The sequence below is a fragment of the Schistocerca americana genome, chromosome 5, assembly GCF_021461395.2.
Source record: "Schistocerca americana isolate TAMUIC-IGC-003095 chromosome 5, iqSchAmer2.1, whole genome shotgun sequence".
NCBI classification, from domain to species: Eukaryota; Metazoa; Arthropoda; class Insecta; order Orthoptera; family Acrididae; genus Schistocerca; species Schistocerca americana.
The window spans coordinates 585,302,588-585,320,609 of record NC_060123.1 but is presented as its reverse complement, the minus strand read 5'-3'; the positions used below and the strand labels follow the sequence as shown (position 1 = coordinate 585,320,609).

At 40.6% G+C, this 18,022-nt stretch overlaps 1 protein-coding gene across 1 annotated transcript in view; it reads right to left on the bottom strand.

Annotated features, from left to right (window-relative positions):
• Positions 1–2,886: 2,886 nt before the first annotated feature.
• Positions 2,887–18,022, bottom strand: part of LOC124616558 (monocarboxylate transporter 1-like) — a 67,539-nt gene continuing 52,403 nt past the window's right edge. Inside the window, exons 5-7 of the mRNA XM_047144877.1 lie at positions 9,369–9,680; positions 5,604–5,795; positions 2,887–3,011 (exon numbers count right to left, since the gene is read on the bottom strand). Coding sequence (XP_047000833.1) covers positions 2,887–3,011; positions 5,604–5,795; positions 9,369–9,680 — 629 coding nt within the window. The remainder of the gene's footprint in view (positions 3,012–5,603; positions 5,796–9,368; positions 9,681–18,022) is intronic.

Genomic DNA, 18,022 nt, shown 5'->3' with positions numbered 1-18,022 from the left:
ATGGTGCAACGCTCATACAACAACTGCCCAATAATCATGCCCGGAGAAAAAACCGAATGTGCTTGCACTTTCTTAAAAGGAAATGATTTCCTTCCCTCCTCAAGCACAACTCTCCAGGACGAAATACTGCAGCTTTGCAATTCTTGTATCGTAGGGTGAACGCTTCTGGATGGAATGGCGTCTGAATTCTCCTATCTGTCCTCTTCAAATCGGGTCGTTTTACGATCGTTAAAACATCTATTTAACTCAGACCTGACGAAGTAAGGCTACAGTGTACTTGCACAACTTTACACGTAGAAGCAGGAATCTTTGTGCACACATCATCTGCTTTACTACAGTAACTAAGTTCAACGGAGAAAATATTGCTTAGAAATATCAGTGCCCGTTTTATTAAGATGTACGATGTAAAGTTTTCTGATTCTCAGCGACAAAGACACCACTGTTTCGTATTTATTTGTCAGCACCAGGCCCTCGACTATCAATAAATACCTACTTTCTGGACGAGAACAATGAGCGGTGCAGGTTGTGACACATGGACGACATATGAAAGCTTGCGTCTGGCTGTGATTCGCGCACTGGTAGTCAAGGCGGTTAAGGCTATCGCACACGTAAAGCGGATAATACAGGTTTTCGTTGCCATAATATGTTTAGTGAAGGCAGAATGAATGTTGAAGGGTGAAGACCGCTGGAGCGACCGCTACGGTCGCAGGTTCGAATCCTGCCTCGGGCATGGATGTGTGTGATGTCCTTAGGTTAGCTAGGTTTAATTAGTCCTAAGTTCTAGGCGACTGATGACCTCAGAAGTTAAGTTGCATAGTGCTCAGAGCCATTTGAACCATTTTTGAAGACCGCAGTGGACGACCATCAACCTCACGGACGGATGTAAAACTTGGCCTGGGTGCGTAAACTCGTACGATCTGATCGAAGATTATCCGTGAAAATGATTGCAGAAGAAATCAATCGAGAAACGATTCGTCTAATAATAACTGAAGATCTTGGTATGAGAAAGATTTGTACAAAAATGGTCCTCAAAAATCTCACACCACAACAGCGAGAAACACGGAAAATGTGGCAGCCGATCTGTTAGAGCAAATGGATATCAACCCAGAATTGTTGAGCCGTGTTATCACTGCTGATGAAAGTTGGTTTTTTCAGTACGATCCATGGACAAAAGGCAAAGTTCGCAATGGTGCTCAAAGGGATCACCCAGACCAAAAGAAGCTCGCATATAAAAGTCAAAAGTGATATGCATGCTTGTGTGCTTCTTTGATGCCAACGGAATTGTTCATAAAAAGTTGGTGCCTCTTGGGCAAACAGTTAACCAATAGTACTGCAAAGAGATTTTAGAAAGACTTCGTAAAAGAGTTCTTCATGTCCGTGCCAACATTGCTGATAATTGGATTCTGCATCACGATAACGCGCCGTCCTATATTGCTCTGTCAGTACAGCAATTTTTAACCTCAAAACAAATTTCAGCACTACCATAGCCACCTTATCCACCAGATAACGCTCCGTGCGACTCTTTTCTATTTCCAAGAGTCAAAACGGCAGTCACGGGACACCATTTTCAAACAACTCAGGATGTCCAAAAAGCTGTGACAAGGATCTTGGAGGGTATTGCAGCAGATTAGTTCCAGAAATGTTCCCATCAATAGCAGAAGCGCTGGAAAAAGTGTATGCAATCAGAAGGGAACTACTTTGAAGGGACAACACTAAACTTGACTAAAATCGTAAGCAATTTTTTTTTCACATCAGTCTCATTACTTTATTATCGCACCTCGTATATCATGACAACGAGACTCATCACGGCAGAATGTCTATCTACAACAACGTTCTGCAACCAGCAACATGATACGTGGGGGAGACTAGGGTGCAATTTCTGAGACCATGACAGCCATCTCCCACTTTCTACACCTTGAAGCGGCGCAGCGGCACAACGTCTGTGAATCCGAAGTCATGCCCAGCGCGCCAGTGGCTAACTATTCAGACAAATGAGAAAAATCTAGCTTAGTTCTGATACTAGGTACAACAGTGTATTGTAACGTAGGTTTGTACAGTGATGTACTCCAGAATTATAAATTACTACGTCTATGGTGTAACAGTGCAGCATAGTACAATAGATCAGTAGCATGTGCCTTCTGGATTCCGGATGAACATATTTCTGTCGCGCCAGATGACCGAAGGGTAGTGTGTAGCATTTTTAAAAATTATTATGTATGAAGATATCTTGTGTAGATTTTTGTCCCTTAAACACCTCAATGCTTCGTTATACTATCACATTGGGAATTACGTTAAAATATTACGTGGTATATTCATGCCAACTCATATGCAACATTTGGTCTGTTCTCGTATCTAGATAGCAGACTAAAAGAAAATAGCGAATAAATGTAGACACGCGACAGCAATGTAACTCTATCGTTCAATAGATTCTTTATATTATGGAGCGTGAAAATACCTGGATTACAAAGTTGTAAAAGAAGTATTTATTAGTAAGGAAACACTTTTTTTCTGCTGGCATTAGCTCCATTTCCATTTTATATAGTATCATCTCACTGACGAAAGAGACTCATTTTGCTAAGAGCTCCGTTTCCATATTATACAGTTTCACAGGTCTTCGAGAACTCAACAAGTATTTATTATGTACGTGGTCACATTACCACATTGTCCCACAACTCATATTCCGTCGTAGATACTGAGAAATCAGTATTTTTAGTACAACTTAACAATAGTCAAAACGACACCCTGTTTATAGCTTCACTGCAGTATGAGATTTCACATAGATATCGACGTGCAAGAAAGCTTCTTATATAAGATTCCTCTTCGGATGCTGAGAGAAACACCATCCTTCTTCGTATGGCCCTCTTCATTATTAACTTAAGTGTTGAGTCATCTCTTTCGGCGGCACCAATGCACCGCGCCCTCTATGAGCCAAGATACCATGGCGACGAGCAACAACACAGTCAGCAGGTGAATACACAGAGGGTAGTCTCCTGTCACGTCACGGACGTAACCTGAAAATGGAAGACAAGTAAAGAATGTGATAACGACTCCATTTTACTTCTGAGGAAACAGAACTAACCACATAGTTCACATAAACAATTTCTGTAACACTTGAGCGCAACGAAGTCATCTGAGTCCCTTTAAAAATAGTGTGTTGCTTCAGTCTTCATTTGCATCGGGACCGACCCGCTTCTTAGAGAAAACTAGGAAAATTGAAAAATTAAATTAGTTACGTAAAATTAGTTATTTCAAATAAGAATGAAGGTGGACTGGACGTCGCAAGCGTCATGAAAATGTAAGGCAGAAATTGCTTACAGGGTCTTCGCTGTCGTTATGAAGTTTATTGGCGAGGACCGACTGGATCGCGTCGAATACGCAGATACCATCTTCTTCGAGTGGCCGGTTTCTATAGCATCCAATCCACCTTTCGACCGCCAGAATGTCCCAGAGAGCATCAAATGGAATTCCTTTTAATTTTGCCCATATAAATGCAAATCTCTTCGCAGCCCAACAGTGATATCTGACTTCTTCTACTTATACCATTCATGCATTGTCACATGCTTAACAGATTTTCTTCATTTACGCCATTTCCAGGTATTAATGCCCAAAGAGTGGATGCGCCTAGACTGTTATTGCTTAAGAATATATGGAAAACAAAAAAATGTGTAATCGCAAATTTATTTCATTTAGTGAGAGGTTTCGATCATTATGACCATCATCAGATTTATCTGTCTCCTTAAACTCAAATTTGTAGCTAAGACTACTGTCGTCGCATAATATAAGAATATGATAACATCGAAATAAACACTCGTGGTTTGTGAAGTAGAGCCGTTGTTAACACACTGTCAGCCACGCGTCTTTCGCTACGTTTTTCTTGTATACAGTTCTGATCATTTTTTCTGTAAATGTGTCCATTCATCGCATAGTTTGAATAGCTTATCATCACCGTTCTCAGTTCTCCTAGCAGGAAAACATGCGTTTACCAAAAACTGGAAACTTTTTGAATCAACAACGCTGTGTTCACCTTTGTTCTAAACTCCAAGGCTCATAAATTGTCCAAAAAACTTCAACATCTCGACGATTCGACAACGGAATGACATCTACTGAAAATTCGTGCCTGAAAGAAGACTTCATTTTTGGTAATAGAATAGGTAAACCATGAAAATGAAGTTGTAAAAATACAGACATTATAAAATAAATGTATGAAATAATAATAGTACGGCACCAATTCTAATGATAACATTATAACTTTATTACTATAATATTAATATTACTCCCAGCTTTACAATGTATTTACATTTTCCAGTAACACAAGATCGTACATTGTCTTAGATATTTCTTCTTGTACTTAATGTCTGAATCTCTGGTAGCCATGTGGTCGGTGGGCACGCTCTTTTCTTCCTTCCTGTTCGTACCCCTTCCACAATCCGTCGTGGCGGATACGCTTCTCATATGTACATTGCATATGACCAAATCGACAATCGAACTTGTGAAGCCCGTTTTGTTACTGATGACTTCATTTGTTGCCATTTCCCGCCTGGGTACACAGACCCCGTACATCTATCTCAGCTGCCATCAGGATTTTAATGAATTGGAATTTAACTGTCCATAGACCTCATCCATAAGTTATAAAGCTTATAACAATTGTTTTGAAGGTTTTTGTTTCCTTTCTAATATGTTGCTTCCGTAAAATACCATCTAATAGCCCAATATTGAACTTTACAGAATTTATTCTTTAATTAATTTCCTTACCTTGTGTGCTATCCTGTCTGATTTTTTACTCAAGGTATTTAGCAAGTCTTTGTTTGTTCCCCCTGATACCACATATTTTTATAAATTAATGCTGACATGAAAGCCCATTTCTTACATTTCTCTATTAATTTCCTTCTTCATTTTGCGCCATGAGCAGCTGGTCATCACCGAGTTGTATTAAAAAGATATAGTGCTACCACATATTCTTACATTTGTTGTTCCAGCTGTCCACTAGTTTCTCTGTATGTGCGGTTTAATCAAATATATATTTTGAAAGTTTCTGAGTTTATCTAATAGTATTTGTGTAAAATCGTATAATATAACCCATATGGAAAGATTCACTTTTATTCATAATTTAGCAATAATAAATCACACGACACTGGAACTGAAGGTTTAATGTCTGTTACTGAATACTGGCAATAATTAACTGGTCTAGTCCTTAAAAGAGAGTATAAGTGAAATAATTAAAGAGATTTATCTGGAAGACAACTTAAGGGTGGAAATTTCCAAATTTCATGGTCGTTCGGTATGCTTTGTAACTTGTTTCGTTGAACCTGAGACGTAAGAGCCAACCTAATGGTCACATAACGAAGTGGCGGATATAGCGAAGAATGATTAACGCGTATGCTGTCATATAAGACTGGAGAAAAACATACGTAAAGTACTTAAATAAGCATTCATAACATAACCCATGCCAATTTCACTATTCCTCAGCTAATAGGAATGGCCATTGTATACCGTACAGTTTCAGAAGTAATGTCGGTTCACAAATATTTGAAAAAGAATATTGATCAGGCCTATTTCCAATGTGTTTGGTCCTGTTTTCGTGTGTGTGATGATGATTTCCTTACCTATAGCTGGTCCGATAGTGAGTAGCAGGATGCCGCAGGAGACCATATTGAAGCCTATGGCGGCCGGCAGCTTGTGCTCGGGGCACACCTCGGTGACACACAGGTTTACGTTGACGACGGCGGCGCCTCGAGAGAATCCAGACACAGCGTTCCACACGCACAGCGCCACCATGCCGGAAGACATCGCTATCGCTGCGCAGAAGAACAGTGGCCAGTAGCAAAGCTAAGTCAGTGGCAGTGGCGCATTCTGATATAAAACTAGTGACTAAGTGCTAATATTACGTTTAACAGGAAAATAAATATAACGTGGAAGGGAATGTGATACAGTGAAAATTTCCAAAGGTAAGTAAAAACGAAATAACTTTTGGATCAAAAACAGAAGTAATGGACATCACTTATATTAGAAACCCAATTTTTCGTTATTGCTACGAGGTTACAAACACCCCATAACGAACACAACAAACGTAAAACATTGTGCACTAAGTGTATATTTGCCCTTGATATAGAATGAAGTAAGGAAAAATACCACAGCCGAAAAACTGAAAGTACACAAGTAAGCATGGACTGTCAGTCAGCGCTGAAAGAACCACCGCTATCAACATCACCACTGTCATCACCACAACAATCTGTAATACGGTTTAAAGACACGGAACGAGTCAACTTGAAACAGAAGCTTCTGAAATATCTTTTCACTCTATTTTTTTCTCGATCGTATGCCGGTTGTTTCCCAACACCTGGTAACTTTCCTCTATTCCTTTCAGCCTCAGTTTTTGTCTCCTTCCCAGAAACATTAATTTGGAATCCTCAAAGATGTCACATGTGTCTAAAGCACACTCTCGTCCTTTCAATTCGACTCGTCCTTCATTATCCGTATTCATGTTGTATAAGATAAACTTTGACTATAGCAGTGCTCCATGTTACATTTTTCTGTCTTTGGGGCACATCTGTGTTTGGCCTCTAATAACTTTTAAAGTTCTGCCGTTATTCTACAGATTTCATTTATCTTTTTGTTGCTGTCATCTTCCACAGTCACACTACCTATCTACTTGAACCACTCTACATTCTTGAAGTGTCTCTTTTACTCAAAGTTCCGTCACCAAACAAATTAAAGCGTTTATTTTGATCTCTTACGTTACCACAATATCCAAGTGGGATAGCGTTCGGTTATCACTAAAGAACTATACAGAACGCGAAATACATACGAAACTACAAGCCACTGTTTTTTCTTCTAGGGAACAGCTGAGTGATAAGAGACAAAGTAATAATAAATAAAAATGACCTTCTCAACGTTACCCAGTTTAGTTTAGAAAGGGGTAGTATTACTGCATAAGCCACATTAGAGAAGAAAGAAATGGGACTTGATGCACTTGAAAAGGGTGGAGAAGTCATACGCATATTTTTGAACCTCTCAAAAGTATTTAACATTCTTGACGAAGCACAGCAGTGCCTTGACGTTTCTTACTGTTGTAAGTATTGCTCTTTTTTATATAAATGATTTCATAGAATTTCACAACTGGGTGCACATTATCTTCCTCGATAACAGCAACTTTGTAATAATTGACACACCATCAGAGCTTGTAGTTGAAAAAGCATACAAATTGGGCCCAAGGACTGAAAATGTGATTGTTGGATAAACTGGAAAGTCCAAAAAACTGCTGTCAAAACTACTGTCACTCAATCAAACTCAAAGCTAAAGCGAAGGAAAAACATTAAAAATTGTTTATCATACAGTTCTAAATTCAATCACGAAACATAAACCGTAGGCCTACATAATACCTGTTTAAAAACACAGAATATCGTTTTCTAGCAAGGAAATGAATTTCACAATAAGCTGTATTCAAATGATGCAGAATATAGTCCTACAGTAATATAATGTGAGACTTGGCAGCTATTGATAACTCATCATGTGGTACTGCCACTCCCAATGGACTGTCCTCAATAAGCGTTATATTACTGTACTTCTGTTTGCAAGAGCTTTTAAATTCTGTTAAGAAAGGCACATAGTTCTGTTAAGTAAACGTGTTTCTACATCACAGTTGATACAGAGTCAAAACAATCGCCAAGTGAAGAATTACATGCCCCTCTAATTACTGACATTTGCTGAAAGCCTCGTTTCTGTATCTCGAATCGTACACAAAATATAAGGAATAGTACACTCATTCTCATAACTTAGGGATAATGCTGATACATGGTGAAACAAGGCTCTGGTTGGCGGTTTGCGGGTTTAAATCACCTCAGGGTATGACCATGCGGTTCATCTGACAATCAGTCGTTGCACAGTGGCGCTAGCAGCAGTCCACATACGCAGAGATGGTGCATGTCAGAGTACGGTGCAGCGAGTGAGTGTACAGACGTGCTAATGGTGACTGTGTGTTGAAAATGGCTCAAAGAACACGTATTTATGACGTTATGAGGGGTAGAATACTAGGGTGATTGGAGGCTGGTCAAACACAGTAGGTCCTAGCACGGGCCCTCCGTGTGCCGCAAAGTATGATTTCAAGATTATGGCAACGATTCCAGCAGACAGGAAACGCGTCCAGGCGCTACAGTACGGGACGTCCACAGTGTACAACACCACAAGACGACCGATATCTCACCATCATTGCCCGTATACGACCACGGGAGTACTGCAGACAGCCTTCCACGGGACCTGGAACAATTGTCTCCAGACACACAGTCTACAGACGACTGAACAGACATGATTTATTCGCCCGGCGACCTACAAGGTGCATTCCACTGACCCCTGGTCACGGGAGAGCCCGTAAAGCCTGGTGCCGAGAACACAGTACATGATCATTGGAACAGTGGTCCCAGTTATGTTCACTGACGAGTTCAGGTACAGTCTGAACAGTGATTCTCGTCGGGTTTTCATCTGGCGTGAACCAGGAACCAGATACTAACCCCTTACTGTCCTTGAGAGGGACCTGTATGGAGGTCATGGTTTGACGGTGTGGGGTAGGATTATGATTGGTCCACGTACACCCCTGCATGTATTTGACAGAGGAACCGTAACAGGTCAGGTGTATCGGGATGTCATTTTGCACCAGTATGTCCAACTTTTCCGGGGTGCAGTGGGTCCCACCTTCCTCCTGATGGATGATAATGCAGGCCCCCTATCGCTGCACGTCTTCAAACCCCTACGACACTTCAAGAGCTCCGATAGGCAATGGTGCAAGAATGGGAGGCTATACCCTAGCAGCAGCTCGACCACCTGATCCAAAGTATGCCAACCCGTTGTGCGTCCTGTGTACGCGTGCATGGTGAACGTATCCCACATTGATGTCGGGGTACATGCGCAGGAAACAGTGGCGTTTTGTAGCACATGTGTTTCGGGATGGTTTTCTCAACTTATCAGCACTACCGTGGACTTACAGATCTGTGTCGTGTGTGTTCCCAATGTGCCTGTGCTATTAGCGCCAGTTTAGTGTAGTGCCACGTTGTGTGGCACCACATTCTGCAATTACCCTTAATTAATGAGAATGAGTGCAGGTATACATGTATCGCCTTATAAACGTGCACACTAGCGTAGCCTACAGTGAAATGGCTGAGTTGCAGAAATTTCGATGTTTGGATTCAGCAATGTTCTGCTCGATACTGCTTTGAGCATCAGTAGTGACTGTTGGTTCCACGATAATATTTCGGTCACATCAGATAAAATGCAGGGTTTCGCCAGACCTTTCTGTTGATCGAAACTCTCGTAGTAGAAATACGAAAAAATTAATGTTCGTTGCTAGTGTTGTTTTTAAAAAAGTCTGGGTTGCTGACCTGAGCGGGTGAGGCCAGTGACGATCGCGCCGACGAAGAAGGTGAGTCGCGGCTTGATCTTGAAGCGGTCTGTGAAGGAAGGCACGGTGAGCCTGCCCACGAAGTCGCCGCCGGCTATCATGGTGAGGCAGAGCGCCGTGTCGGACAGGGAGAGGTGGAGGTGGCGCTGCAGGTACAAGGGCAGCAGCAGCGAGAAGTTGATGGCCGCCGCGACCATGCACGCTGTGCCAAACATCACGTTCAGGAACACCCAGTTCTGTAGCAGGTCCAGGTCCATGAAGGCGATCACACGACGCCACACTGATTGGTGCTCTGTGAAGTTCAAGATTTAGTCTAAATTTAAATGGGGATTATTCTACCAAAAAAATTACAGACGTCATTTCGGGTGGACAAAAATCTTCTCCAGTCTTCACACGCGTTGAAAATGAAGTTAGTGTTGTCTAGGATTACAAGGAAAAGAAGGATAATGTCTACAATTGATGAAATGAAAACTGAGATAATGACAAGGCATTTAGCCCCTGGAGTAAAGGGTCCTTTGAAGTTACAGCAAATACAAAAGTAAGCACTCTGAACAAAAATTTAGGCACCCTCACGAGAAATCAGTCTAATAATTAACACCACCTTTAGCCTTGTTAAAGGCCTCAGTTAGGCAGTGAACGTTCACTAGTTTCTTCACCTGAATCGATGCACTGCTGATTAGGTCCCACAGAGCTACCAAAGTGTGGGGATGTTGATTGCTACATTTCATCCGATATTCCAGACTGCTTTAACCACTTTCTTTGGGACTGAGATGTGGTTTATTTCGTGGGTCAACCATGGTGCTGTGTTAGCCACAGTGCCAGAAGACCTGTGTTCAAGACCCAGCCTTAGTCCAAATTTTAATTCATTACTTCAACTTTTATCCTTATCGAAGATACAGTTGAGACTCACATGTATTCAAAAAAATGTAATTCCATCACGTCAGTATATCACCTACTCCTGAGGAACAGTCAGGATTTCCCCATTACATACAAATCTGGGGAGCCGTTCCAGTATGAGACAACCTCGGTAATACTGTCAATTTAAAATGGGGAAAATCAAGATAGTCTGAGATGAGAACTGAAGTTTGGTTCGTAGAGGGCACTGGACTAGAGTATTCCGTGCAGCTGGATATTCCATAGTGCCAGAGTGGTATTGTGGATAGCACATCTGCCCCCTACTTTGGAGACCTGGGTTGAAATCCCATCCTTGGACAAAGTTTTAATTCATTACTTCAGCTTATCAGAGATAAGGTTGAGGCTGAATACGTCCCCAGGAAAATGTAATGACATCAGTTTAGTAAAATTACTTATCATTTTCCAAAAAAGAAAAGTATACATGCAGCTCTGTGAGAGCGACTAGTGTCATCTTTAAAGATGGGAAATCCCACAGCATGCTCGTCACCAAGATATAGACAAGAGGCCAACACTTGGATGTCGAAAATGTTGAAATACGCATCATGGCATGAAGATGTCCACAAAAACATCAAAAAAAACACTACCGGCCAGAAATGCATCATCTACAGACTAAAGGTTCAACGTCTGGTAGAGGTTTCAGTGCACCTGATGAGTTGAATCACTTGGAAGGTCAGTAAACTGCCACTACACTATGCGTTCCCAGACAACGGTCTACCTTCCAAGTTTGACCCACTGAGGAACCGCAGCTCTATGTGCCAATTTCAGCAAAGGCCTTTTGTTAAGTACGTGACGCTATATGCCCGTTGCATGCAGTTCCTGTGATACACTGAGATGACAAAAGCAGTGCGATAATGATATGCACATACACAGATGGCGGTGGCATCGCGTGCAAAAAGTATAAAAGGATAGTGCATTGACGGAACTGGCACTTGAACTTAGGTCATTCATATGAATGGTTTCCAAATGGGAATCGATAGACTTTGTACGTGGAATGGTAGTCCGAGATATAGGCATGGGGAATTGCAATTGCGAAATCGTTGGGGAATTCAATATCCCGAGACCCACAGTGTCAAGTATTTGCCAAGAATATCGTATTTCAGGTATTACCTCTCACCACGGATAATGCAGTGGCCGACGAACATCGCTCAACGGCCAACAGCAGCGGCGTTTGTGTAGAGCTGTCAGTGATAACAGACGAGCAGCACTGTGTGAGAAACCGCAGAAATCAATGTGGGACGTGCAACGAATGTATCCGTTAGCACAGTGAAGCGAAATTTGTCATTAATGAGCTATGGCAGCAAACGACCGACGCGAGAGTCTTTGCTAACAGCGCGACACCGCCTGCCGCACCTCTCATGGGCTTGTTACTATGTCGGTTGGACCCTAGACTATTCGTCAGATGAGTTCCGATTTCAGCTGGTAAGAGCTGCTGGTAGAGTTCGAGTGTGGAGCAGACGTCGTGAAGCCATGGATCTAAGTTGTCAACAATGCAGTTTGCAAGCTGGTGGTGACTCCATAATGGAATCTACTGGACCCTCTGGTCCAATTGAACCGATTATGGACTAGAAATGGTTATGTGCAACTCCTTGGAGACCATCTGCGCTGGTTATGTACTTAATGTTCCTAATGAACGATGGAATTTTTAGGAATGACAGTGCACCATGTCAATGACCCACAGTTGTTTGGTTTGAAGAACAATCTGGACAATTCGAGCAAGTGATTTGGCCACCCAAATCCCCTAGCGTGAATCCCATCAACCATTTATGAGATATAACCGAGAGGTCAGTTCGTGCCTAAAATCCTGCACAGACAACACTTTCTTAATTAGGGACGGCTACAGAGGCAACATGGTTCAGTATTTTTGCATGGGACTTTCAACAGCTTATTGAGTCCATGCCACGTCGAGTATCTGCACTAGGCCGGTCAAAAGGAGGTCCGACACGATGTTAGGGTGTATCCAATGACTTTTCTCACCTCAGTGTGCTGCACATCATGAAACTGAACGAAGTAGACCTGTATTCAGTGAAATTCTTGTCGCATTTGAAACCAATTGTCGTTGACAAGACTGGATATCCATTTATGGTTACTGTCACGATTTCTTTACTACCAGTGTTCTTATACTGCATTACATGGCTGTCAGTCGTACACCATTCCCTGCAGACAAATAGAACAGTCCACATTTACATCTTTTACATCCATACTGTGGCAGCAGCTATGAAGTGCATGCCAGAGGGTAGTATCAATTGCTATGACGTATTCCCATTCCATTCACAAATGGATTGTGGAATGGACGATCGTTTAAATGACTCAGTGCATGATGTAAATAGCCTGATCTTGTCGTCATTAGCAGTGTGGGAGCGATATCTAGGGGTTTGCAGTATTTTTATAGAGTTTCATTTAATGCCATTTCTTGCAACTTTCTAAGTAGGCTTTGATGGGATCGTTTGCAGCTATCTTCAGATGTTGTTTCTTCACCATTTCTGTGACGCTCTCCTAAGGGTAAAACAAACGTGTGACTTTTCGTGCTTCCCCTCTCTGTGTACGTTCAGTGTTCCCCTGTTAGTCCTATTTGATACAGGTTCCACACTTCTGAGCAGTACCCTAAGGTGGTTCACGTGAGCTGTTTGTAAGCAGTCTCCTTTGTAGACTGGCCGTATTTCCCTAGTATTCTACAAACGTACCAGTGTCTACCATCTGCTTTATCTACGACTGACCCTATTTGACCACTCCATTTCATGTCCCTACTAATAGTTGTGCCCAGGTATTATTTTGAGTTAACTCCATAATATTGTAGTCATAGGATACTACGTGTTTCTCGTTTTTTTGAGGTGAAGAATTTTACATTTCTAGCCCTTAAAAGCAAATTGCCGATTATTGCACCACTTCTAAATCCTATGATAGTCCTACTGAATATTTGTGCAGATTTTTTCAAACAGTACTTCTTTAGAGATAACCACATCAGCTGCAAAAAATCTGAGTTTGCTCTTAATATTTACTGTAAGATCACCAATAAAAAATATGTATCTATCCTTACTAACAAATAATCCTCCAACCTGTTACAAATTACGCTTGGTATACCATATGACTGTACTTTAGATAATAAGTGTAGGTGTGCTACTGAACAAATACTTTTGAAAATCAAGAAATACTGCATCTACGCGCCTCGATCCATGGCCTTTTGAATGCATTGTGAGAAAAGTGCTAGCTGCTTGCAAATGATGTGTCTCCGGAATCCATGCTGGTAGGCAAAGAGGAGACCATTTTGTTCGAGTACCTGATTACTTTTTAGTTTAGTATATGTTGCAAGACTTCACAATAAGTAAATTTTAAGAAGATTTTGCGGTAGTTACGCGGATCACGTGTATACTGGTGTACCTGTGCTTTCTTGCAACTACAGGGCACGGTTTTTGATCGAGTGGTCTCCAGTAGATTACGATTAACAGAGGGACTATCTCACCAACAAATTGAATATAGACTCTGTTAGGGATTCCATTACGCCCCTGACCTTTGTTTGATTTTAGCGATTTCAGTTGTTACTCAGCGCGCCTTACGCTTTATCTATATTCCTAAACTGGAGCAGTATTCGAAGATTTTCCTTTGTGAAGGATAATTTGAAAATGGAGTTCGTCATTTTCGCTTTTGTTTTGCTACCTTCAATTTCTACCTTCAATTTCACTTCCTGTCTTGCCCATGAGTTCTGAACACTACCTTTAATAACCATTACATCTAACCAAAACTTCTTTATCTTCTGTAAGAGATATTTCGATAATATTCACCTACGGTAGTCGTTGAAGGCTTAAGAGTTTGCCCTCTTCACAGCTAAATGCGTTTCGTTCAGAATCTCCCTGTCTAAAGGCATATGACTTGCTTTGCACTTATTTTGCAGAGTCTCTGTCTTCTTTTAAAAAATAACTGTATAACATGGAATGTCCCATTATGAACGGATCTGCTAAGTACGTATCTATCAAGTGCGTGATCAACTATTTCCTTGAACCCAAGCCATAGTTCTTCAATGTTTCGAGTGCGTTACTATCCATATTACTTCTTTACCTACTTTCTTAACGTATAAATCTCTCTCAATGTTTCAGTTGTATTTTGTGCTTTGGTAATCGTTGTTACTACGACTTCCTCATGTTCACTGATACCAGTTTCAATGCGGACATCATCAAAAAGGTCACTTCTAACAGTTGCACTGCGTATAAGGGTCTAGTAGCCCAGGATTCATTGTTGGCAGATTTCCAATCACATAGTGTTGTCTGATTCCCTCCTCTACTCTTCTCCCCACCATCCATCATTGTGATGTCAGACACCAAGATGGCGGAACTACGACTATTGTCCTAATTTTAAAATAGTGGGTTACTCAATAATTCAAGACGGCGGAACTACCCCAGTTATACTGAGTTGAAAATGGTAAGATGTAAAAAAATTCCACTTGTACTAGCAGTAGTAGTAGTAATAGTTGTTTTTGTTGTTTCTCCTGCAGAACAATGTTTTATTTTGGCAGCTGCTGGCTGAAGAACCTCACATGTTAGCCATCGCACTGACATGGGCAACACACATGAGAGGTTCTGCGCCACTATTGTGTGTGTGTGTGTGTGTGTGTGTGTGTGCAGTACAATAGGAATGCTTTTATTTTTTATGTAATCAATTGTGGACATCCACAGGCCTCGAAGCTATTGAAATGACGTGGGCAGCATATGGATAGCTGCAGACTGGCAGCAAATCCCTCCACACTGTTGGCCACTACATTGACATGAACCAGCACGCACTGTGATGACAGCCCCAACTGCCACAGTTTATTTACCAGCCACCATAGCTGGCAATAGCAGAGCTCGAATGTGATATGTCGCCTAGAAGTTCTTGCACAGGGTGATTGCCAGACACACCTGACCCACTGTAGAGCATATGCCATAAGTCCATCCCGCTGCATGAAATGCCTGCAGCGAATGTGTGACCATTAAGTGACGCTAGGATCATATAGATCATACTGATAATAAGTTATTTTCTATTGTCAGGAATGCGATGGCATCTCTCTGCAACACAGGAAATCAATAAAGGAATGCTGTTTCTGGCACGCAGTCAGATCGATATATGCTGCCACAGACTGCTATTCAACGTCCTATTGATGCATGTGAATGCACTAAAGTGATGTTATTCCCAGCACACAAACATTTAGAGCTGTCTCTGAAGAGGCACAGCGCCAAGCTAACACCAGTACAGAGAAACGGTCGGAAAAGAAGTATTATAGAGCTTGATGTCACTCATTACAACACACAAGTCAGTCACTACCACACACATTGGATAAATTCGACAGAGTGCTAAGAAATCAACTCAATACAAATCACCTATCTTCCAGATAAACGAATCTATTACAAAAAAATCACCTATGCACATCGCAAACTCACAAAATGCACCGTTGCAGTAGCAAAAGAATATGTTACTTCAAAACTTTGATGTAAACTGAAGACCCGTTTGTTAAATTCTCTAGATCGAAGTAATGAAGTGATTGAGCTTATAACGAAACTCTAAGATGAATCGCCTTCCTCTTAAACCACCACTCAGCCAGTAAAAAGCATGTGTCTTCGTAAATGTCCATAAAGATGTGAGTGATACGTGATACTATCTGAAAGGGAGCAGTAGTTTCTTGCCTACCTTAAAGCTACTACAACCATAAAAATCAGTTTAATACCTTATATAAAAATACATTGTAGGTTTTCCTTTTCTCCTGTTACAGATATCTAACAATGCAGTTTTGTTCATTACTGTTGACACATTCGCTGATAGATCTAGGAGTTTCCTGACTCAAACGTAACATGTCACATTCTCCATCATCCCAAAACGTTTGTATCACCATCAGAGAAAAACTCTCTAGACCTTTAAATGCTCTGGGATATTTAATGTTCTACATATGACAATGTCAATTGTGTGTGGTTTTCCGAAGATTTGTGTGTACGTAATTATGAGAAATGCAATCACTCTAAAAAAATTATGACAAATGCAATCACTGTAAAAAGTTCCAAAGTTTATTCAGTCTTTACAGAACACACCATTTTCTAACATTTTGACTGTCAGGTGCAATGTAGCTGTGGTATTTAGCACATTCAGATCGTAGTTTAAATAGTCCTCTTTTTATATGGTTAAGACTATCATCAGAGGAGAGGGGAAACTATAGATGTAATTTGAATTCCTACTGTGTATTGTTTTTATGTTGAAATTACTTTAATTCTTACTGAGAAGATCATTGCTAATATTACAGCACATTTAATCAATTTCTTGAAAAATTTATTCCATTTTATATTTTAAACCTTAAAAATGGATATAATTCCAGATATTTCTTTGGGTGATTAAGGACATACGCTTAACAACATTACATCAGAATTTCCATCATTTTCAGAATAATCAGTACAGGTGCTTTAAGTCATTTTTTTTTTTAGGTTAGTTAGTACCTCCAAGAACAAGTGGTAAGAACAAGCTCTTCTTCCCTGAGCAGCAGATCAGATGCTGAAGTCTGATGCATGGATGCAAAACAGTCAGTTTGTACTGGCAGTTGTAGTCCACTTAGAGGAGAAAATGTCAGGTCATAAAGTTTATGACCTGTTAGTGTGAACACTGTTCCAAGCAGAGAAAAAACAGCCGCCACACTGATGTGTGTACAAATTAAGGCACCACACATAAAAATATCTCCACTGATACCCATTACAACCCCGAATATTACAGTGGATACTGAGAGTTTTTGTGTTTTTGTATAAATATGTCAGCAGGCAATATTTTGAAGCTCATTTTCATTGCTAGTCTTCCTTTATACTGTAATGTATATAGCTAAAGTAGCTTTGGAATAGATTTAATTAAATTTATTGGCTTAGGTGACCCTCATGAGCCGTAGACCTTGCCGGTATCTGGTGTTTTGTGTGCCACTACGATGCATCCTACTAATTTTATGAAATGTGTGCCATAGTATTGCATTAATATTCTTTTATTGTTACCACCAGTGTTGATGTATACCATCTTCTCTTTGTTGCTTATCAACCAAAAGAGAGCAAAATCAACTAGAGAAATGTATGAATGTACATCATTTTGTTAATGGCTGTATACAAAGTAATATTTATGAAAAGGTTATTGTTGTTCACATGTCACTACAATTCCCGACATGAAAAACAACATACTACATAGAAACTCCTCACAGCAATGCATATATAGCAGCGTAATGAATGCTTTAGTACAGAATAGGGTATGAGCTGTTACAATAGAAAGTGATAACTGATCATCACATAGTAAACACATGGACGAAGAATATACCAAAGATAATTGAACAAGCAGTCAACGAAATAGAAATGACACTCAAAACGCTTCATATAATCGATGCATCCGATGTTCTTTTACATACATAATTGCAGCACGACGTCTGTTACTACGATAATTCTAAGTCAGTTGTAAAACATACGAACCAAGTCATTTGTGAAACAGAAGAATTGAACCAAAAATCGACTTAACTGATATTCCTTGACAAACATCATTTCAGAATGGCAACTGTTACTGTGCTAATTCCAAGTCAGTAGCGAAACATGCAAATGTAATCGAACAGTAAATTTGTAACACATCTGGATTCAGTGGAAGTAAATTTTTCCTATGGGTAGAGATAAGTAAATCACAAGTAAAGTATAATAATAACCACATGTTACGGGAGGTTGGAATTTCATGTAAGTGTGCTTTGTGGACATA